The sequence below is a fragment of the Lissotriton helveticus genome, chromosome 5_1, assembly GCF_964261635.1.
Source record: "Lissotriton helveticus chromosome 5_1, aLisHel1.1, whole genome shotgun sequence".
NCBI classification, from domain to species: Eukaryota; Metazoa; Chordata; class Amphibia; order Caudata; family Salamandridae; genus Lissotriton; species Lissotriton helveticus.
Window position 1 is genome coordinate 397201643 of NC_136065.1, and position 24153 is coordinate 397225795.

General features: G+C 46.3%; 1 protein-coding gene across 2 annotated transcripts in view; it reads left to right on the plus strand.

Annotated features, from left to right (window-relative positions):
* Window positions 1-24153, plus strand: part of PLEKHG5 (pleckstrin homology and RhoGEF domain containing G5) — a 565287-nt gene that overhangs the window by 509995 nt on the left and 31139 nt on the right. For both annotated transcript variants that reach the window (XM_078642616.1, XM_078642617.1), the window contains one exon: window positions 15163-15345. In XM_078642616.1, coding sequence (XP_078498742.1) covers window positions 15163-15345 — 183 coding nt within the window. The remainder of the gene's footprint in view (window positions 1-15162; window positions 15346-24153) is intronic.

The following is a 24153-nucleotide window of genomic DNA, read 5'->3' on the forward strand; positions in this document are numbered from 1 at the left end:
GCATTTTCAGGATGTCATCAAAAATGTGTAAGAGGGCTGATTCGGTGCTGTGACCCCTCCTGAAACCAGATTGATGATGGTCTAAGAGTTGGTAATTCTCAATGTGAGCACAGAGCTGGGATTGGACACATTTTTTGAGAAGTTTCGCTAGGGTGGAGATGTTGGAGATGGGATGGAAGTTATTGAGATCCGATTTGTCTGCATTGAGTTTTTTTAGAATAGGTGAAACCTGAGCTGCTTTTAGGCAATCGGGGATCAAGCCTTGAGATAAGGAGGCATTTACAATCTTGGTCCAGGTGGGGATGAGAGCGCTCTTGATCTCTTTGAAGATGGCCAGAGGCAGCGGGTCACCGAAGTGGTTAATTAATTAATTAATTAATTAATTAATTAATTAATTATGTGCTTATATAGCGCTGGAATCACTCCCGAAGGGGTACCTCCGCGCTTCGACCGCTGCGAAACCCTTCCTGGCTTCCCTGAGAGATGGTCCCTTAATGGGTATCTCCAGGGTGAGACCAGGCATCCCCGGCGGTCTGGTGGGGCCGTTAGTGAAGATGAGGCAAGCTAGTGCCCAGAGTTGCCGAGTGTGATCGCTGATCAGAGTGGGCACCGAGGCGAGAGAATTATCGAGTCCGCTGACCCTGGTCCAGAAACCTGCCGCGTCGGGAATCGAACCCTGGTCCCGGGCCGTCCTCTGCTCTCGGGTCTGCCGCCTCTAACCAGTGAGCCACACTACTCCACACTAGACGGGTTGATAGTCTTGAGAATATTTTCAATGTATTTTTCACTAAAAGAGGAGAAAGAGCCCCATGAAGCATTGTTCTTAGCGCCAGCGACGGTCGGGATACACTTTTCAGGCAGGTCGGGGAGCGAGGCAGTTAAGAAAGGGGGCAAAAGGGCCTTCTTAGAGGCGAGGTCGGTGGAGATGAGTCGAGATTTCTCCATGAAGAAAGTGGCAAATTTATCGCAGGAGGGAGGATTACCATTCGAATCAGAGAGGATTGGCGTGGAAACAGATTGATGTTTGACCACTTCAAAGAGTTTCTTGGGGCGATTTGCTGCTTGATCTAGTTGTAATCTGAAGTAGTCAACCTTAGCTTTCTTGACCTGTTTGTTGTAGAGGCCTCTGACATCTCCCAGAAGTTTTAGTTGATCCGAAGAAGGATTGGAAAGCCAGGATCTTTCAGCTGCTCTAAGATTGCGACGTTCGGAATTTAAGTTTTCGTTGTACCACGGTTTGGAAATTTTTGATGAGGTATTTTGCAGCTTGAGTGGAGCAATGTCATCCAAGATCTTGGGGATGCTTGAAATATAGTGGTCCGTAAGAGATTGAACCTCAAACAAGTCAGCTTGGGAGGCAAGGACTGATTTACATTGAGCAGCTAGTTTGTCATGATTTATTGATCTGAGATCTCTTTTAAATATCTTTGATTTAAGCGGTTGAGCTGTCTTCAATATCACCTCCTTGTTAATATAGAATAGGATGCTGTGATGGTCAGACCAATCACAAGGAGATATGGATTCTAAGGAGATGGTCTGTTCCTTGGAAATGATGAGATCAAGGATTTCCCCTTTCGTGTGGGTAGGTTGATCACAGTGCTGTGACACATCAAGATCATTTAGAAAAGATTTAAGGCAGGAAACCGCTTGGTCATTGTGTTTGGACCAGTGCAGATTGAAATCTCCTAGGAAGATTTGTGGTACTGCAGAGTCAACATTGCTAGAGGTGATATCCACTAAGTGCTCAATGAAAGGAAGATTATCCCTGGTGGGTGATAAAATGTGTGAAGTTTACAGATTGCTAGGTTCTTATTAGAGATGCTGAGACAAAGATATTCGCAGGAGGAGGGGGAGAGGACTGCAACTGAGAGATCGATAGAGTATTCCTGTAAATACAAGCAAGACCACCACCCAATTTCAGATTTCTGTCAAGCCGGACTATATCATGAGTGGGAGGTACTAGGAGGTCTAAAGTAGGATGTGAAGCAGGATTTAGCCACGTTTCAGTGAGGAAGATAATATCTTAAATCGTTATGTTGGATGAGGTCAAATATATCAGTGGCGTGTTTACTGGCTGATCTGCAATTTAGTAATACACACTTGATGCGAGGCGGATTCGAGGGGGATGATGCCTGGGTCTTCGTATAGCAGTGTTTGCAGATCCTCCTGGTTGCATCTAAGATGCTCCACCCATAACTAATGCCTTGATTTGCAGAATAGGAGGGGTGTGAGGTTTCTGTTGGTGCTGCCCAGTGCTCCTCCACCTCTGTTTGGTGCCTTGTTTCTCAAGGAGGTGGTTTTGGAGGTTTATACTGACAGCCTCCGGTGATCCTCCATCTTTGAGAGGTTCTGTGCTTTCCATAATAGGAGTGATTTACTGCTCTTCCTTAAAGTATGTTGATGCCTCGCTCTCCCTCATCTGAAAATGACTAGAGTTTTCTATCATATCTAAAGATCAAAATGTGAGTGAAAGTTTCATATTGCACATATGTTATTAAATGTGCCTTTTTTTGCGCCACTAACATTATTATTTAGAAAAAGTTAACTATCATTTGGATGTGAATCCCGCGGTAGTACTACTGTTTTTTCCATAAGAGTGTTTCTTGTGAGTCCTGGAATTAACCATGTTATTGTATTTTTTGTTAAAATCCCTACTTTGGGAAATTTCATTTGGGAGCTGGACTCTGCCCCTTCCGTTTCGCAACCTAAAGCCCCTACTTTCCATTTTCATAGCTAGCAAGTGGGGCCATACTTTCACCCCTTGTGTCAATTATATATTTATATATTTTTTATCCAGCATTCTGGGAGTTTGTTTCATTTTTAGGTTGAACAGAAATATAAAACTATGCAATATGCTATTGACTAAAAAGTAGGGCCTGATTAAAAGTACTCCACATGGCCTAGAGTCATTTGGTATTTATTTTTAGGTATTGCATACATACCGCTTTGGCTGTCTTTTGTTGAAGGACCTGTTTAGCACAAGACAAACATGTAAAGAGGGCCTGGTTCAACATATTACTCGCCATGCGTTGGCTTTATGCATATCTGCTGCTTCATGACATACTCATGTGTAGTGATGCATGCACAAACATAGGTCAGCATACTGGGGCCAAAGCCAGAATGGCCTCCCATGTCATGATGTGTGTGTGCATGCTTGGTGTTGCATGTGTACACCATCATGCTGGGACCAGATTTTTTTATCGTGCTGTTCAGTATCTGCAACAAGCATTGGCAATGCCTAATAGTCTGTAACTGCTTTCAAATGGGAGACCTATTGGCTTTACCAATGCTTGTTTTTCCTATTTTATGTCTTGTTATGGAAGATCAGTGTGTATTGGAAAATGTTAAAATAGTATCGATTATTTCAGGCCACATTGGTGTTTACTTTGGTTGTTTGGTTATTTCAGTTCTGACTAGCTGAATGCACCAGGTTAGGTTATTGGCAGGGCCACTAGAATTATGCGTAGAGGAGGACCTAATTATGCGGCAGGGTCGACTAAATTATGCAGCAAGAAAAGGCAAGTTATGCGACCTAATGAGGAACATTTTGTGATCGTATCACTTGATAATGTCATTTTTTTCACGTTAACGCTATCTGGTCAACAGTTTCACCTCAGTAGTACCAGTTTAATATCCAGAAACGGTAATAGGCAACAGGCAGCCTTTGCATAGGCCGCCCTGGTACTCAAAGTACGGCCCGCGGGCCATTTGCGGCCCGCCTGACCTTTCCATGCGCCCCCTGTGTACAAAATAGCAAACACAGATCGCAGCCATTATTCTGCCAGTTCGTTCCTTGGGGGTCGCATACTCGCATTTACAGTGGAAAAACAGCATCAAAGGCGCAAGCTCCGAAAATGTGTGTCTCGCCTGCTTCCATGCGGGCCCCTCCCCATTTCTTGCTCTTGATGACATGAGCCTGCAGCGCGAAGGAGTATTTTGAAATGGATGCAGGTTACTGGCTTTCCTTTCCAGCCCTGCATAGACATCCCTCCACCTTTCCTTGTCACCTGTGTTTAGCTTCATTGCCAACCTGCCTCGCCTATGGAAATATCCTCAATTTGGAATGACCGCTCCTCAGCCTGTGGGCTGCACACAGCATTTCCTCTCACCGAATCAGCATCATCCACCCTGAGCTCCACTGACGCCAAGCTACGTACCGAAGGGCAACTCGCGTATCTCACTGAGGTTCTGCAGCCCGAGTTTCATTTTTAAAAGTCAGCCAGATTGCAGGAGATGGGAGGTGCCCAGATTACAGCGAGGCCAGGGCATGGGGGTGAGGGTGGGTGGGATATTGATGAAGCGAAGGGTGGAAGCAATGTGGTTGTTTCACAGTACCTAGTTTTTTAAACGAACTTTTGTTTCCAATTGCATATACCTTTCTTTATCTCTACTCTGGGTACGATTATGGAAGCTTTAAATAATTGGAAGCTAACATGTCCTACCTCTTGGTAGCACTTTGAAAAATTGTATCTGTTGGAAGAAGGCCCATACATACTTGGGGAGGCTATGGCATTCCACAGTGAACATCTGTCTCTATTGGCTGCACTTTAGGACAAACACTCAGTTTGAGTACCCAGAGTACAGTGCATTACTACCTGTGCATATGAGACTGGGCTGTTTTCCACATCCCATGTGGGCGGGTAAACAGTATGAGAAAGAGTGAGAATAGGGGAGAGACAGACAGACAGCTACAAAGGGATACCGTGCACGAGAGAGGGTGAAGGGCTGAGAATCTGATACTGTCTGATGATTGGCTTAATCTGGTTTCCATTAGGCCGTCTAGATCCAAGCCAAGGAGCACACCATTCATTTGTAAAAACGGTGCCAACATTTCAGTACTGACACTGAGCACGCACAGCATGTGTGATCAGCTTCCCAACAGGAGCAATGTTCTAGTAGCTATGCCGGAAAATAGCATGGGGGGATGCAAAATGTGGTACCCTATGGACATTTAATGGTGAAGTTTGGCTGTATCTGACCAGTACAGATTTTAGTTGTACTTCTTACATCCAAGTGCGTGTTAGCAGAGCACAGACTGCAATATTTACTGTTTCTTTGTACTATATATTGTCTGTGATTGCCACCCAACATACATATTATCAAGCATATGAATTTTGGAAAGCCTCTGTGCATCTTGTCCATAACCTATGATCTGTACATGGGGAGTTGAATTCCCTATATGACTGTCAGACTTTTCACTCTGCCTTGTGCACTGCCAGACGCCTACCTCACAAACACACAAAGCTCACACACAACTCCGTTTGAAAGTAACAAAAGAGATTGCTATAAATCTGCAACTGAATACAGCATGCCCTTAAGAAGTATGCCTCTTGGGTTAGCACAGCACATTTTGGTTGCTGGTGTCCACATCAGCGCACTAAGATGCTATGTCACGCATTATTAATCAAATGGTGAACTGCAGTGGCTCAAAGCGCGGTTGCAGGTTTTAAGTTGGCAGCTTGCTTAACAACTGAGTGTGTTAGCTGGTCCTATGTTTAGATGTGAGTGGTTCGACCATGGCTAAGCGGATCACTTAATTTTCTTTAAATTCAGTAACATACAACTGCCTCTGGGCCCAAGTCAGTCCTTGTCTCTTCACATGGTTACTTAGAATGTTCATAGCATCCTCAGTCCTCCTGTAGCCAGTCCCCTGTTCGAATTACGCAATGAAGAAGAACTTTGTGAATGCCATGCCTGGTTTTACTCCACATGGCCGAATTTGTCCACCAAACTCCCAACATGCCGTGCCCCGCCTCGGCTTAGCCCCACCCCTGAATCACCCGCCCCCAAGCCTTTACGGTCATATGTGCGGCCACCGGTGATACCCCAGACTGCGTCTCGGCTCCAGAGGAAATGTTTGCTAGTACCCCTGGCATAGGGCCTTTCAATTTGTGGCAACACCGGTCACTGCGATTATATAATCTTTTAGTCCATTTGAAATAGAAAGATGATGAATTGTGTGGCTTATGCGGCAAATCCATAATTGGGCATACAACACTGCAGCCGCAGAATCGCAGAATTCTAGTGGCCCTGATTATTGGATATCTATTGAGCGGACTATTGATCGGCTTTTTGGCGCTATGGGAAATGGGCCAATTTAGCAACAGCTAGAATATCTTTTCTGTCGGACTTTCGGGTAAACGATGACTGTACATATAATGTATAATATAATAATGTATGATGTACCTGGAGATAATAGAAAGCGCCATACCTTCGGGTCGAGTTCGCGCTATATAAATCTGAAAGAAAGTTGATGGGTCTCGCACAGCTCCCTACACACAATCCTGTTTTTCAGCAATCAGTGGCTTTTGATTAAATAAAAGAGTGTGTAGCTTAAGTGTTGTTCTCCCGGTGCCTTTGTCATTGGTTGCCCGAGTGTGGCTCGCAGATGCAATTAAAGGTGACACTCTTGACGAGTGAATCGCGGCGTCCATGTCCTGTCGTTTCCTCGCTGTGCCTAGCTGGGTGAGAAAGGGGGGGGGGGGGACTCGAGCTGATTTGCATAATGAGATGACTGGGTCTTCGCACCTGGTCATCAGTGTGTCTGGGGCCGGCCATATGGTGCCCTCGGTGCAGGAGGCGCGCGCTGGAGACCTGCCCCAGGCTCCAAGGATGGCAACTGATGAAATCTGTTTAGCCCCACTGTGAGGGGAGGGGTGAGGGTTCTTGAGGGGATACTCCTACTCATAGGCAAGGCTGCCCTCCCCCTCTCCCCCGAGTCGCGTCGGCTTAAGGGAGGCATCCGGGCTCATCCCAGCAGACTCAGCAGCAGCAGCCGGACCGTGCGGACTATCCCGGGCAGCTCTCCACTGAGGAAGAGAGAGAGGGCCGCGCGCTCCAGGGCTACGATGGGGCAGACGGGTGCACCCCAAAACTGACGACGATCGCTTTCAGCGGGGGGCAGAGCGTTTCTGAATTATTAAATATTTTTTGTTTGGAATCGGGGCGTCGAAATCCAACATGAAGCAGAAGCCGGAGACGGAGTTCGTCAAACTTTTGACGTGGAGGAGCTGGGACCAGCTGTGCGCCCTGGACGAGGTGCTGCACCCCGCCTGCGAGGCCGAGCTGGGGGTGAGTGGGGGCCGCGCCTTCTTACCTTCTCTCTGGTGCACAATGCGGCGCTCTTTAATGTCCCATTTATTACTTTTTTACCTCTTTTTACACGTAGCATACTTTAAACGGGTTACATGTGTCCAGAACTCTAATGCTCTCCGTGTGTCAGGATAAAAACAAACCCTGGTATCTAGTAATATTTATCCAGATATTTTATTTTACTTTCTTTTTTCCAGCGTAGTATTGGTAGTACTTGTTGAAATGGTGAAGAGCAGGACATGCAAAACAGCGCGGTGTTTAATTATGTTGTGTCTTGAAGATCCCTAACGACGCAGCTCAATCGCTTTATCCACGAACACAGGCTTCTCCAACCAGTACCTAGTGAGCGACTGGTAGCTCTCCAGCTGCCTGTGACTAGCTCTCCTGTGCGCAGCCCAACCCACTAATTATGAAGCTTTGCCTGGTTGAATCCATATATGTATACCAACATTTAAAAGTGTGTATTTGAGATAAAAATGTATGTATTTTTAGAACTCATTAGCTGATGTTTACAGAAAAAATGTTTCAATTTCCAAAATATATTTGAAGTTGATTTTTGAGTAATAAATAATATAGTACGGGGGCACTTAACACTAGTATTATCACCTTGTTGCCAGGAGCATTTGAGCTATGCCAGTAATGTATTACTCATGGAAGCACATTCTAACTCATCATTTATATTTGTTTACATTACTGCTGTCAACCCCGTTTTTTGACAGAGGTGGTCCTTGCTGGTAGTCTTGCATATGGGGCCCACTAATAACTTCATGCCTGATGTGGTCATTTTTACAGCATTAATGATTTAAGTAGCTCGGGATAATTTTCATTAACCATAAGTAGCTCTCATTACAGAAAAGGTTCGAGACCCCTGCACTAACATTACTCCCGCGCTCTCTGCAAACCCTCTAACCCTTTCCCGTTTATTTGACTCCTGCTATTTCCCAGGAAGCACGTAAGGGGTTAAACTTGGAGGTCCAAGGTCTAATCTCGGTTTGCTTAGTCACATTGTGTGATCCTGGGCACAGTGGTTATCTCCCTCTACATCGACTAGCTTGAGGGGCTCCTAGAGGCGATCACGTTGGCGCTAGCGCTGTCCAGCACAGGTCACTCGTCAGAAATCCATGCGCGTATTCTTATTGCATTAAGGTAACCAAGATGAGGCCACGTCATCACCGACACGGGGATCCTGCCCCGGCTTTGCTTTTACAAAGCTTTGTCAGCCGCTTTAGTCGGAATGAGGGCTGGAAATGGTGGCTCTGGTAACAAGGAGCCCCAGGAAACCTTAACCTTCCAGTGATGGGTTGTGCCACTACAGATGGCGGGTGGATTTCCGTGCTCCCTCCTTGGGACTTGAGGCTTTCACAGGAGGGGGCATGAAGGCAACCACTCTCATGCCCAAAATGATGGCTGTACCGGGATTGACAGACGAACAGAAAGGGTGGGAGGCTGCACATAGCGTAAGGTGCAGCGCCTAGACGGGTCCCAGTAACTTACGGCGCGGCCTTGCTTCCGACGTTTTCATTGGTCGCATCAGTGACGACACTGACAGCGGTCACGTGCGCCGCTCTGCATGTCACTGCATGCAGGGTGTCACAGCAGATGCCGCTTGTGTTAGGTGAAAGGGGTCTTTGTCACAAAAGCCATCGCGGCCGCACCATTGTAAAGCTCTTGCACCGCCCCCAAACCCCCATCCCGTCAGTAAGTAAATGATGCAGCAATGTGTCTGCCATTACATATGTCGCGTTTGTTTACGTTACTCGTTTCATCCATACGTGCACGCGCCCCTTAGTGTATATCCTGGTATCAGAATGTGCACGTCTGCCAGACACAAATCGTCTTTTTCAGCATTCTTGTTTGGCAGTGAAGGGACAGTCATACATTCCGTCACCCGTTTGCCCAATGCTAGATTTGCACAAATTTTGCAGTACTGGACATTAAGCAAGAGTGGGAAGCCCTCTTTGGGTCTGGCAGACTTGTGCTATAGTCCTCTTGTCTCATGAACGTTAGGCCTCCCGTTAACAGTGAGCTGGCTTTCACAAGGGTACCTTTGTTACTGCAGCATTTGAGCGCGTGCAGGTGTAGTGTTTACTGGGGTTTTACACAGCTCTGGCAGCCTCTGCTTCAGAGGGGAGATGCTGGCCATTTCCAGAAGCGGACAGTTAAAGATCCAGACCTGTGTGCTGAGCTCTGGCTTTGTTATGTATTTACTTAAGTCCCCGATTTCTGAGCTCATTGAAAAGCGCCTCGTCTTTGTCAATTGATTGAATTCCTATCTCGTGCACACATCTGAAGGATTCCTTATGTGCAGTTTTCTGGTGCTGCAGCCAGGGGCTGCACTTTGTAGCCTGACGATTGTAGCGCCTGTTCTTTGTCTCTGTGATTGAATTCCTATCTCGTGCACGCATCTGAGGGGCCCCTGTGTGCAGTTTTTCGCTGCAGCCAGGGGCTACCCTTTGTAGCCTGAAGATTGTATCTTAAAGTGGTGTGCTGGGTGATTCGATGATTGACACTTCTAGCCTTTCACTCCTCAGATAGAGTTGACCTGCCCTGTTTCCTGGGGCGGTAGAAAATAACACCAAACTCGGTGCCCTGAAAACAACAACAAACAACAAGCAGCATTAACAAAGCCAATACTGTGAAATTTGGGAAGCTGTTGTAATTATTAATTGTTGTATTACTGCAAGCATATGCTGCAGAAATGCTATCGGTAGAGCCCCCCAAAGTTTGAGTGCCTGAAAACAGGTAAGGTCTTGCTCCGAGAATCGATGTTACTGGATTTTTTGGAAACACTTAAATCTGCTTTATCTGAATCTGTGTTTATTTGGCAACTCCACACAGTGTTAGTGCCAGGATCAAGGCAAGTGGAAATGTGTTACCAATATACCTCTCTCTTTAAGGTTTTCAGAATCGGAAACCCAGCTGTTGAGAGGAGAGGTTAGCGACCCATTTCTGTCTGCCTCTTAAACACCTGTTAGTAACATCAGCAAAGTATCGGAGGGTCATTGCTCCTAAAATGTATAGGAGCGATTTTGGTAAAGAAATGAGCAAGTACGAACTAATACAACAGGCAAACCTAGGGCGGTGTATGGTGGGGCAGCGTTGAGTCTCATCCTTACTGTGAAGCTATCTTTTCAAAGTGGATTAGGACGACATTTTAAATGGATGAAGGTTTTGACTGCATATGTTATTGTGGTGAAAGTTAGGACTTGAGATCTATGTCTCCACTGTGTGTGTGTGTGTCATTCTAGAAGCTTGACAGTTTGTTTTTCTTTTAATGTATATTGTCATAATTGCACTAATGGTATGTAGTTTACTAAAACGTGAATACAAATGGATTTGGTAGTAAATCAGGATTACATTCCTGCTCATAAACCCCATCTAAAGGGAGGGAGAGGCCATGGGGGATTTTGTGATGTTGTTTCTGTGCCTGAAACCTCCACCTTGCTGGGCAAGGGTTGGCGGGTTGCTGCCCCTTCCTATTACCCAGCGTGCAGCGGCTGGCATGCCTCCTTGTTGATTTAGACGCCACCAGGAGAAGCTTTCTTATCTTTCTAGTGGGCTAGCCTAAGACCATGCAGCTAGCAAACAAAGGCACCCCTGGAATGTGTTTTCTTGGTTGTTTTTTTTAAGCACCGGGGGGAGGGGGTAGAGTGTGGTATTTGTATAAGGCGGATTACCCGATAGCCACCAACCCTCCAAACGCGAGCCCCTCCACAAGATAGTAGAGGTGATGTCCGGCTGTAATTCTGTCTGGAATGAGGGACATTTTTCTTTCGTCGCCAGGGCATTGTGGGCGAAATTATCCTTCGTAGTGTTTGTGTGATCAAGACTTAACGGGGCAGTGCAGGGTACCAACCGGGGAGAGCTAACCAAGTTTGTAACCGTGCACATGCCTCTGCTCCCAAACCACCCAATGTGAAAGTCCAGCTCCTCGAATGAATGTAAATATCTGCCAAGCACATGTGTCCGTCAGGACCGTCACAACACCGCGCACTGCTCGGATTAGCCCCTTAGTGTGAAACTGTTGGGCCCAGTATCCGCCGCCTTCTCCCCACGGCTTGTGCTGCTGACGCCAGTCAGCCAATAGGAGAGACGTTTGGGCTGACCTTCGAGGGGAGAGGTCAGGGGGCAGCTGAGGATATTTTCCGGTTCACTGAACCGCGTCAATAAACCCGGGAGTCCTACGCAAGCTGTCCCCACCCCTCACTGGGGGCGAGAGCATGGCGTGACGTCAGGGACTGAGTGCCAGCGTGAGCGACAATGGGGCAGGCCAGGGCCAGCTGGACAGGCCTGAGAGGCAGGGAGCGCCACCCGCGGAGTCTTTTGGGGCTTGGTGAAAATATGTGAGAGATTTTGAATGGCCCGTGGTTCGGGTGCAGTTGTTATAGCATTGACTATTGGCTGGATATAAAAAACAACACTCTACATAATGCATTGTCTTTACCCCAGCCCAACTCGATGATAGACGTTTTACTGACGTTTCAGCAATGAAAGGCGGAGTCTGGGTTCAAATATGTGACTAATATATGCACAACATTCTTACAAAGCCTTGGATCTATAGGGGTCGTTCTGGTTGTCCTGAAATCTCCCTGTCCGATGTAGCTGAGGGTTCCTTAAACTGTTAAATATTATAAATGATATGGTAGAAAAAAACACTAAAACCCCTCAAACCCTGTCTTAGCTAACAAAGGAACATGTCCTATCTCATTGCAGTCCTTTGTTGATGAACTTAACTCCAGAAACTAGGAGCAGGGTGTTGAAATGGCTGTGATCTAGTGGAAAGATGGCCGCACTCCAGTGTCTTCAGAGTTTTGATTGGCCGCTCTGCCACCATTTGAAGTTGCAGGTTGCCCTTTGGGAATGCATATTCCAGGCAGGCCATAGCATCTTGGTATCTAGCACTCATCCCATAACGCATTAGTTATACCCAGCATTCCTGTCCTTTTCAGAGAAATGCGTGGATCTGTTCCAGGGATGTTGGAAATTATTTTCAGATTTTTTTAAGGAGTTCTGGCTATTTATTAACTTAGAGGCGACTCGGGGCAACCCTAAATTCGGGGAGGCTGCAAGTAGGTTAAAGACAGTACCTGTTCAGGGGCAATAATCGTGCACAGCCGTAAGGTCGTAGCAGCAATGTTTACACGGCCATAGGCCAGTTACAGGGCGCCTTAATAATAGGTGTGATATGTACATCGGTGCGTCTATTATCATCCTGGGACGTATGAGAGGCTGATTCGACTCTGACGGATTTGGGGCTAATTTCCTGCAGGTCACACACAGATGTCTACTGCAGGCGCTTACGTCGCTGAGCTGCCTAATGAACCCAGATGATCTCTCCAGGGGGCGCGTACGTCACTGTGACGACACAGCAGACTACGAGTCCTGAGGGTGAGGTATAGCTGAGCAAGTCTGGGCACACTCATTCATGGTTATCTGTCTGGGCAACAGTTACTCATTTGCGACCAGTCTGAAAATGTGTACAAGCTCACACATCGTTAAGGCTCATTTGGCTGATCTGTCTGAAGTGGAAAACCCTCTCCTCTGAAAGTTCCAATGGAAACAACCTTCACTTTCAAATTTACGTTATTCAGTAGCAAATATTTTTTTTTCATGACCAGAAAGCACGGGAATTTGTGCTTTAATTATATGTCTTGTCTTTTCACATACATTGTCCGCCACGAAGATGGGGATATTTTGGTTCGCCTTGCCTCTATTTTACTGCTTTGGCTCCTCCCACACCTCCTTCTGCCACTGCCTCAATTAATTGCCGTCCGATTCTCTCTATATATACACACATATATATTATATATACACATACACACACTGCACTCTATTTCTCTGTTTTTGACTCCCCAGTTCTCTACCTCTGTTTCTACCCGAGCTTTCGCGATCTGTACTCCCGTGACCCGTCCTTCAGCCTCTCCCCTGCTCCGAGCACAGACCCGGCAGAGCCCCGGAGTCCCCATCGCCATGACATCACCGGTCCCCGCTCCGCAATGCGAGCAGGAGTCATGCCTGCAGCGTCTGCACGCAGTGTTGACTCAGGGCTGTGGCCCCGCCCCTCCCTCCGCACCCGCCCCTTCCTGTCCACACGCTCTGCGCTGTGAGCTGAGGTCTCCAATGTTTGACAGCCTCTCCCGAGAGCAGACCCCGGGTCCGTGGCTGCGGCTCCCGGAGCGCTGCAGCCGCCTCGAGCGCACCCCTTCACACCAGCCGCGCATGCACCGACCAGCGGGATGATCCTCGCTCTGCCCAGCGCGCTGCTTTGCCAGGTCGAGGTGAGTTTGCCATTCACTTTGGTTTTTTGCTGATAACTCCCTGGTTGCTCCTGTCCGGTGTGATCATAGCTGTTCTACCAGGTTGCTGCAGGTGTGCACTTTTTAAAACTCGCTCCGACAGAGGCGAGCCGATGCTAAACAGCGCTCTAATGTTTGTGCATATTGATGCAAGTGTTCATTTAGAACACCCAAGCCTGCAGCCAGCTCACCTTGGAAGGGAGACCCTGCGCCTGGCTGTGGTCGGAGACTGCACCGGCAAATGCTTTATAAATGCAATGTAAAGTGGAACATAGCTGGACTGGTATTCTATCAACGTGTTGACGAACATTTTTTTATGTTTGTCATGCACCGGTCAATTGAAGAGCTTCGAGCTGAATGCTCTTTTCAGGGTATTCAAATTTAAACAAACTATCCTGCAAGGCTGCAACTGGTGTCTCAGAACTGGAGAGGTCGTTAAGAGGAGCCGCAGGGATTTGGCAGAAACCGTGCTCGTTATGGAAGAATCCTCCAGAAACCTTGCACGCTTACGAAAAAAGAAAACCTCTTGTAATAAGACTGAACTTTATAATTCTCGTATCTCTGGTTTATTTGGCCATTTTACGTTCCGAAAAGTGAAGATGGCCAGGCATTAGCGAGTTTCGGAATTAACAAAGCATTGTACGTGTGTTTGTGTGGAGGGTGGGGGGGGGGGTTAATGAATACTTACAAGTGGTGCTCGTGGATTACTTGTCACATGAATAACAATCTCCATTGGTGCGATGAAAGCCAATGAGGGGGTCTCCATGGAGTTTAGAGACACTTGGGTTATCTGTAGGCTGGCCCTCAGCCCACTTCTTCACTTTGTGGTCCCATCCAAGGACATCTAGAAACAGTGACACATACTATCATTTGCTTAAGCTCAAACAGTGCGACGGTTGTGGATTGCAGGATACATTCTGTTGGTGGAGGCAGGAGCATTCTTGAAGTCTGTGTGTGTGTATATACATACATATATACATATATATATTAGTTTTTCATGTGGGATCTGAAGAGAAAGTAGGGCATGTGATAGGATTTATTTGTGAAGGCCTGCTGGACCTCAGTGTGAAGGTTTTCTCAGCTTTCTGTTTGAGGGCATGCTGAGGTTTCAGACCGAGGGACTATATTAGGGCAGAACTATGCATGGGTTTGTACGTGACCATCTAGAGGTATGTCAGGGCATGCTGGTGTCCATTGAGCGCTGTAAAGTGTATTTTGTGACCGCTGTAAGATGGTGTGTTGGTTTTAAGCGATTACCTTTGTGCACCGTTTGAGGAGTGCCATGTGTATAGATTCTGAGAGCTCTGGGTGCTTCTGGGTTACCCGGGCACACAGTTCATCAGTGACCTGTGGCACAGGAAGTCATGAGCGACTTTGGCTGCCCATGGCCGTCCAACAGTAATTGAAGCCTTTGGCACACGCCTCAGTGGAGAACACAAGTCCCTCTGGTGCCGGGCCTGGCTCCTGGGATGTGTGACACCCTATGTATAGCAGTGTCTGGGATTAGCGAGCTAATGACTCCAGCAAGCAGGGGATTTGCGCTTGTCCGCACCAGGGAGTGCAGAGGACATTCTGAGCGTGGAGTTGGGCAGAGATGTTCTGCCTGCTGCTGCAGTTCTTCCTTCATATGAAGGTATGGAGCCAAGAACTCTTACTGTAATTTTTTTTATGTTCTGAAAATGGACTCTGCTTTTTTGGGGAGATTGCGTGACCCAACTGTTGCTTCTTTCTCTATCCATGTCTTGAGAATAACCAGACTGCTATTGCCTTGCAGGCCCCTGGAAGGAGGCGGAAGAACATGAATGAATTCCTCGGTGATTCCAATATCCCCATTCAGGAACCGCTGCCAAACTTGAGTGGATCACTCCCTAACAATGGCATCGACACCTGGAAGAACCGCGCGGCCAGCCGCTTCAGCGGGCTCTTCGGATCTGGGACCACCGGCCCTTTTGGTCGGGTAAGTTATCCAAACCTATCTTTATACATGGTTGATGCTCTTTCCCGTCTCACCACATTGCTACGTATCTGCATTTATTAAGGACCAATGATCATTGGGGATTGCTCTATCTGCGCGTCCTTTCATGTGGCTCTGGGAAAGCCATCCATTGGGCTGGAGGAACCAGCCTTTGATAGTGTCCATTAGTATGTTGGTGTTTGGTTGTGTCTGGATAGTAGTGATTTCATGCAGTGTCTAAGTTTGCAATGCTTTGTGTTGGTGTGAAAATGCAGTAAGTTTGATCTTGGAATATCTTTGTAGTGATTTAAGACTTTAGATTGGCGTGGTAAAGGAGTTTCCAATTTTCCCACTAATGCAGGGAGAGTTCAATAAATCAGGGAATTGTAAGCGAGCTACTCACCTGTGAGGGTCTCAAGGCACAGGGGTTGGCAGATCCGTTCAGCCGAAGAGCCAAGTCTTGAGAGCCTTCCTGACGGTGTTCAGGGAGGGGCTGCATCTGATGTTGATTGGGAGCTCGTCCCAGGTCTTGGCCGCGATGTAGAAGAAGGGTCTTCCCCCTGCTTTGGCTCTGTGGATGCAAGGATGAGGTTGGTGGATCGGAGGTTTCTTTTGGGTGTGAGGAGGGTGATTCTATCGTTGAGGTATTGGGGGTCCGGTGTTGTGTAGGCATTTGTAGGCATGTGTGCGTATTTTGAAAGGGTCCCTCTTCTCGATGGGGAGCCAGTGGAGCTTACATAGGTGTTGGCTGAGGTGCTCGTGTCGAGGGATACCGAGGAGGAGTCTGGCGTTGGTGTTCTGCATCGTCTGGAGCTTGCGGAGTAGAGACTTGTTTATGCCGGCATAGTCCATGTGAAAGTATATTTTAACTATGTTACTTTGTGATTTTTAATGTGAAAAATCGAATAAAGTATATTTGTTTGTTGAGTGCATGGGTGACTTTCTTCCTTGAGGGGGGGATCAATTTGAAAGTTTTAGGGTGAATGCGGAGGGTGTTCAAGCAGCTGGAGCCGACGGTGTTGACCTGTCGGTTCATGGGAGTGGGAGGAGTAGAGTACGATGCCGAGGTTCCTGGCGTGGTCCATGGGGGTCGGTGGGTTGCCGAGGGCATTGGGCCACTAGGTGTTTTTCCATGCCGATGGAGTGGCTCCGAGGACGAGGACCTCTGTCTTCTCCGAGTTGAGCTTTAGGCAGCTGTTGCTCATCCAGGCTGAGACATCCTGCATTCCTTCCTGGAAGTAGAGTCTGGTGGTGGTGGGGTCCTTGGTGAGGAAGAGGATGAGCTGGGTGTCTTTGACGTAGGATATTATGCTGAGGCCGCGCTGTTGGACGATGCTGGCAAGGGGGGTCATGTGGATGTTGAAGAGGGTTGGGCTGAGTGATGATCCCTGTGGGACTCTGCAGTTGATTTCCGTGGGTTTGGAGAGGAAGGGTGGCAGTCTAATCCTGTGGTTTCTGCTGGTGAGGAACGATCAGATCCAGTCAAGGGCGGATCTTTGTATGCCGGCCCTTATCTAGCGGCGAGTGTGCAGTGGGAGACGGTGTTGAATGCTGCTGACAGGTCGAGTAGAATCAGGGCTGCGTTTGTGGCCTTGGTCGAGGATGGTGCGGATGTCATTTGTGGCGGCAAGTAGAGTGGTCTTGATGCTGTGGTTGCTGCGGAATCCGGATTGAGAAGGGTCGAGAATGGCATTGTGTTCGATGAACCTCATCAGTTCTGCGTTGATAGTCTTCTCAGCAACTCAATCAGAGTTAAATCATCCATTTCGCACCTAGAATTTATTGCTTTTTATGTAGGCACCAGAAGACCGATCAGCGTCCTGTGATGGGTGTTGTGTATATATATTAATGTTATCTACATGTTCCTTGGTTTACCTTCCCTATGCCTGGTGGGGTTCAGTAGCTTACATCTGCGTGTTGTGAATGGAAGGATATTGATATTTAGTAGCAATATAAATACTGTGCTATCCAATCCTAAAGCAGCAAGCATTTTTTTCAGCTGTAGAAAATGACACGAGGACAAGATAGGAGACTGGAGGGTGCTAGCAGAGGCCAGGAGTGATATGAGAAACTGCTGTCAACAATCCAAGGTGCTTGTAGAACAAGCATTGGCAAAACCAATCTGTCTCGCTTTGGCAAGGATGCTTTTTTTTGCAAATGGGCAATATGCAAAAAACATTGTCAAACATACACAAAGTATAAAAAATAAAGGACAGCCCAGGCACACTAGCCAAGCTCTGAAGTGCATTCCTTTATAGATGGCTGTCCATCTGTGATCCATCAAAAGCAGTCATGTACAATGCAAGAGAGCCAATGGGTGAGCTGCCCCTTTGTCCCATGTTGTTTGCTGTGGTGGCAGAGGCAAAATATGAATGGCAGTTGAGTAGATCATTGAATGAAGATTGCTTACTTAAAGAATATTTTTAATGATATATATTTTTGGGAAAAATATGAAGCTGGTGATATAGCTAAAGGTTTCGCAAGTCGAGTCCTGGAAACACCCTCAACAGCCAGCACAAACAGCCCTGGACTTTAAACCAATCTACAATGTTTTAATGTTTAAATTTGATTGCCCAGAAATCTTTATCTTAGAATTGCAGAGTTCTCAGCAGAGCTGGTACAGCCTTCTGTACGTGTGACTTTATAGTACGTAATGGAGTGAACACTTAACTTCGATCATGCATTTGAAGCATAATATTGGATGGCGGATAAACACTGTTCGCACGTGCATTAAAGCTGGCTCTATGACAGACAGAAGGCACTAATACCACAAAGAATGCAGGGGTAAAGCTGAAGAACGTGCCATGGTCCAGAGTGAGGTTGGTTCTGTCGGGTACAGAATTGCTTTATGACTTACTAAATAATAGACAGTGAAGAGAAAATCAATTACTCAAACACTAAATCAATGGAAAAGAGAGAAAAACACCAATCATGAATAAATCAAAGGAATGTATTAAACAATGAATCACTTTTTTACAATTTTTGTGGTATAGAACTGACATGGTAAGGCTGTCACAGGCAATAAACAAAGATATTTTGAGAACTTTTGCGTAAATTAAAGGTGGTCACAACAGGGAAGACCCTTCGTGACCACCTTCAATTTACGCACTCTTCTGGGTCGAAATGTCGACGTGCTTGTCCAAGCTAAACCCTATTCTCTCCAATCAATGTGAAAGGCAAACCAAGTCCTAGCCGGACTGGAGTTTCATGTACTTGGGGATGGATGACTTTTGATTAACCATTTTAAACCATTCTTACAGCACTGTATATATTGTATATTCAGCACTTTTTTTGCACTTCTGTCACTTAATCACCCATGTGCCATTCTCAAAGTATCTTGTTTGTTGCCTGTGACAGCCTTACTCTGTCATTGCTATACCACAAATAATGTAAAAAAAGTGATTAATTGTTGAATACATTCTTTTGATTTATTTATGATTGGTGTGTTTTTACTGTTTTTTTTTTCTCTTTTCCATTGATTAAGTGTTGGAGTAATTGATTTTCTCTTCACCGTCTATTATTTAGTAAGTGGTAAAGCAATTCTGTACCCAACAGAACCAACATTACTTTACATTATATACACCCAGGTTCTATGGGGCACTGGGTTACCCCATTATTCTAGAGGCATGATCAAGAGTGGGCAGAGGTACTGGACGGGCTGGCCTGGTGGGGATTTCTGCTGTCTGACCCAGAGTTACTGTTAGAAACCTGCTTCACAGAGAAAGCGAGAGCTTTACCAGTGGGCTGGTACTGTTTGGGCTGGTTTTGCTGCTGCTGAAGAATCATGCTCTTGTGTACATGGTCAGAGCTAGAGTTTAAAACGCAAATTTAGGGCCATTAAAAAAAAAAAATGTAATGTCAACTGAACCCTGCTGCACCCCGCCAAACACTTCACAAGGAAGTTGCACTCACTGTACTACTTTTGAGCAATAAGGAGATAGTATCAAAATGTTTTGCAATGCTACTTCCGGTTCCTAGATGGATCCTGTATGAATCTGTGCCCTGGGCAGCTTGTGGCGTTGATCCAGTCCTGGTTTGAATGGTTCTGCTGACCGAGGGTTATTCTCAGCTGGTCTCCCTGGCCTTAGGTGGCCGTGGGCGGCGAGGAGCATGGTAGGGAACCAGCCTGCCTTCCCTTGGGGTATTATAAGGTATTAATAGAACATCGGTTTTAAGCTTGTAATCTTTGTGCCATGATAGCACAGTGTGTCCTCATCACGTCCACGCTCCAGATTCACTGCTGAAGCCACCTTAGGATAACCAACAGCAGGCGGGTGCTACATGACCCCGCAAACCAGAAATGCCCCGTAAGCACCGCAAGTGCACAGTGGACCTAAGTAGGCCCCGTGGCTGACCATCATACACTGGCCTGTTTCAGAAAGAGCATTGGTACTGAGAACTGCTGTCACCATTACACTGAAAGTGTAAACCACACAAATAAATGTGAATGTTCTTTTCTAAAGAAAATGCATTACATTTGCGCTAAGAAGTGGCAGCACTGTCTAAATACACTGCCCTTTGTCTTGTGAAAAAAAAAAAAAAAATATATATATATATATATATATATATATATATATATCACTGCTTGTGCATCATATTGGAATAAAGTATGCTTGTTAAGCATCTGTCTTCGCTGTGTACTCTCACCGCATCAATTCCTGTTTGTGCTTTGTTGTAAAAAGCTCAACCCTCCTGTATACCTGACACCCTCAACTTCCTTATGTCCAGCATTTCGAATCGAAAGGCCTTGGTTGGCAACAAATAAATAACTAATGGCTATGGGTACAGCCATTTTGGTCAAACAAAGTTCCCGTCCTGCTAAAAATATTCAACTAGTGCTTCAAGTTGCTTTAATGCTTTACTGCCCTGTTAACAGTATCATACCCATGCTACGAGGCGCTTGTGGTGCCTTTTTAAAAACCTGTCAGCTGCATGTAGTGCCCTGTTTTACGTGCAATATGCTTGATATGAGGTGCCTGTACTGCCCTGTTGTAGGCATAATAATGCTACGAGATGCTTGTACTTCCTTGTTCATGGTAAAGGATGCATGCTCTGGTGCCCGTTAAAAGCATAATAATCCTGCTACAAGGGGCTTCTGCTGCCCTGGTAGAAAGCTATAAAGCGCTTGTACTGCCCGTTTGAAAGTGTAATATGCTTACTATGAGTTGCTATTCTGCCCTGTTAAAATGCAATATCCTTATTATGAGGCGCTTGTAGTGCCCCATTAAAAAGCCACGAGGTGCTTGTACTGCCCTTGTGAAAGAGTAATATACTTAATATGAGGTGCTTGTATTGCCCTTATAGAAGTGTAATTGCTTATTACGAGGTGCTTGCATTGCTGTTACAAGTGTGATATGCTTACTAGCTTACTGATGTGCTTGTATTGCCCTGTTAAAGGTATGATATGCTTACAATGAGGTTCTATCTTTCCTCGGTAAAAGTGCGATACGCATTCTACGAGGTGCTTGTATTGCCCTGTTAAGTGTGATATTCTTACTATGGGATTCTGTAGTACCCTGTTAAACGTGATATGTTTACCATGAGGTGCTAGAATTGCCCTGCTAATGGTGAGATATGCCTACTATGTGATGTTTGTACTGCTCTCTTAAAAGTGTGATATGCATACGATGAGGTTCTATATTTCCCTGGTAAAGGTGTGACATGCATTCTATGAGGTGCTCGTATTGCCCTGTTAAAGTGTGACAAGCTTCCTATAAGGTTCCTTAGTACCCTGTTAAACATGTGATATGTTTACTATGAGGTGCTTGTAGCTGGTATGGCCCTGTCAAATGTGTGATATGCTTAGTTTGTGAAGTTTGTGTCACACTGTTAAAAGTGTGATATGCTTACTATGGGGTTCTATATTTCCCTGTTAAACGTGCAATGTTTACTATGAGGTGCTGTTAAAAGTGTGATATGCTTACTATGAGGTTCTATATATTTACCTGGTAAAAGTGTGACATGCATTCTATGAGGTGCTCTGTATTGCCCTGGTAAAAGTGTTATAGGCTTACTATAAGGTTCTATAGTACCCCGTTAAACGTGTGATATGTTTACTGTGAGGCGCTTGCATGGCCCTGTCAGCAGTGTGATATGTGTCCTATAAGGTTCTATAGCACCCCGTTAAACGTGTGATAGGTTTACCATGAGATTCTTGTGCTGCCTTGTTTAAGCATAGCAGCTATGCCCAGGGAATGCTGCTGCCACTGTCCTATTCAAATCACTGATTCCATGTTCAGACAGTTCTTGTGCTTTCTCACTGGTCACATGGTGTATTTAAAAGTAGAGTTCTCACTGTCCCCTGAAAGTGCGGACACAGTGCTGTTGAAGTGCAGCTGCCACACTAAACACTTCTGCCGGTCCTGCACACTCGTAGCTTCTGACGCTATCCAAGCAAAAGTAGATCATGGTTGCAACTACTGCTGTCACTGGGACTCACAAATATAAGACTGGTTCATTCGTGTAATAAGCCTAGAGGGCTGCAGGCTCCATAAAACAGCCCCTCCTGCAAAGGCATTACTTTAAATTGCTCCTTAAAAAGGCTACTTTTCACCCATTTCATTTGCATCACTCAGTGCTTGTTTTTGTGCTCGTGAATCTTTCTAATACCCGTCACTAATTTGGTCCTGTTAAAGCTCTCAAAACATTGTGTATTGTGGGGCAACTGCAAGTCTAAGAGTGGGGCACTGCAAGTCTAAGGTTGGGGGCGGGAGCACGGGAACGTAGCCCTCTTGGTTTGCAAATATGGGTCCAAGCACTTGCTAGTAGGGGCAGGGCTGGTTCCGTCTTGTTTGTCGGGGAGCTGCAGTGTGACCGTCGGTGTAAGGGGGCGCTGTGACATCTGCCAGTTTTACATTGCATGCTGTGAGGAGCCCTTGAAAACAAAGCAAATGGCGGCTCTCCGCTGCCTGGCCGACTCCCAGTTATTGCAAGGCCTACACTACCCGATGTTCACAGGTCTTCAGGACCAGTGTAACATGCACACGGGAGACATGAACCATGGTCGTTATAATCCGGGCTTCGCTATCAAGGGTGTACGGATGAGGGCGACCAGAACCCAGCAAACCAACTGCTCACGTAGAATCTGTGGCACCTCCACGTGCCAAGGGATTGCTCACACCATGTGTTAGTGGCACGCGCCTCGTATGCTCAATTGTCCTCTGGCAAGTAACTTCTCAGAGGTTGCACAACGGCTTCATCTGTGCCCACACATTGAGTCACTGTGTCTGCCCCAGTTACCTCTCCAGACAGGAAAGAGCACCACCTGTAACTAGACTTGATCCTTCCTTTATTGTATCTGACGTTTTGCCCCTTTGGAGCAGTGTCCTCCTCTTTACATTGAAGGGGGTAATGAAGGGGCTACCATCGGTCTACGATGCTGATGCCGCAGGTACTTTTCTGACAGCCCGCTAGGGTGCGGGATCATGGCCTATTCATGAGTATCTGACACCCATGTCCAAGATCTATTGTTTGTGTTGTGTGTGTGTTTTGTGTGCTTTCACTAGCAATGTGAGTGGTCATCGTTTCCTTCAAAAGTCTTGCAGTGATATGTGTCTTCCCATTGTCACACGAAGGTTGAACAATAGCTCGCTCACTCAATGTATGCGTCCAAATACATTTGCAAATTAAATAAGCGTAACATAGAAATCCCCTGGCCATCAATTTGTGTTGATGTCTAAAGGAGCCTTTGTTCCCCTTGTCATAAGTGGCTCCCCTCTTGTGTCTGTCGTGGTGTTATTATGTCACTCTCCCTCCTATGCAAGCCGGGTTTCAATTGTTCGCCGCTCACTTATCCGTCGGCGTCCAGCCCACTCACAGCAGCTGCTCTATTGACCGGGGCTGTCCCGCGGGGTTGGCCCAATGTCCCCACACGAGCCGTAGTAGTGGTGCAACAAAAAGGGAAATCTACTGTGTCCCCAGGCATCGCTCCGCTCCTGCTGATCACATTATCCTCGCTGTCTCTCATTTGCATTATTGGATGATGGAGTCTTCAGTTGGCGCCAACAAGTTTGTGGCTGTTTAGTTGCATCAGTAATGAATCCAGTCAATAAGTGGTGCAGTCGGGGTCTAATCTTCTAGATGCAAGGATTTATAATGACCTTGTTTCTACGTCTACCAAACAGCGAATGGCACTAATAAAGTCCACTTTGTATACCCTGCAATGCAGCCTGGGCAACACCAGCCACAATAAGTAACAACGCTATTATAAAGGCACAGTACTCGTAAGCTGTCTTCTTCTTATAAATAGGGCGCTTAAGCATGATATGTTTTCTATGCACCTGGTGTTCTCTTGCGGGTGTGCCACCTGCAGTGTTATGAGGTGTTGAGGAAGAGATACTGACATTGTCTGCGTGAACCGCCATGATAAAAAGGGGCTTATTACTCTCAGATGGCAATTTCACAGGATTTAGGTTTGAGGATTCGTCCATCTATAATCTCCAAAATATGTGAGGGATGGGCGGGCTGGCAATGTGCAGGGAAACACCGTCAGAGTTATTTCCGGCCAATAGGTGAATTCAGATGTGCCATCAAAGAGGTGACGTAGGAGCATTTCAAAATAAATAGCTTATGTCGCAAACTTCAAATCAACACCAAAAAGGGTTTAGGAGGTGAAAGCAACTGGTGGGGCCCATATAAAACAATCTGCAGTTTCTAATGTTCTCAGCATTTGTATAGCAGGCACATTGATCATTACTAGGGCCCCATAGTGCTGTGGACTGTTGCAGAGGTGTTTCTTCACATTGTTCCTGTGATTCACTGCTGACAAGAGTCTGATTTTTATGATATTGTGTTGTAGGTATTTTGTTCTAG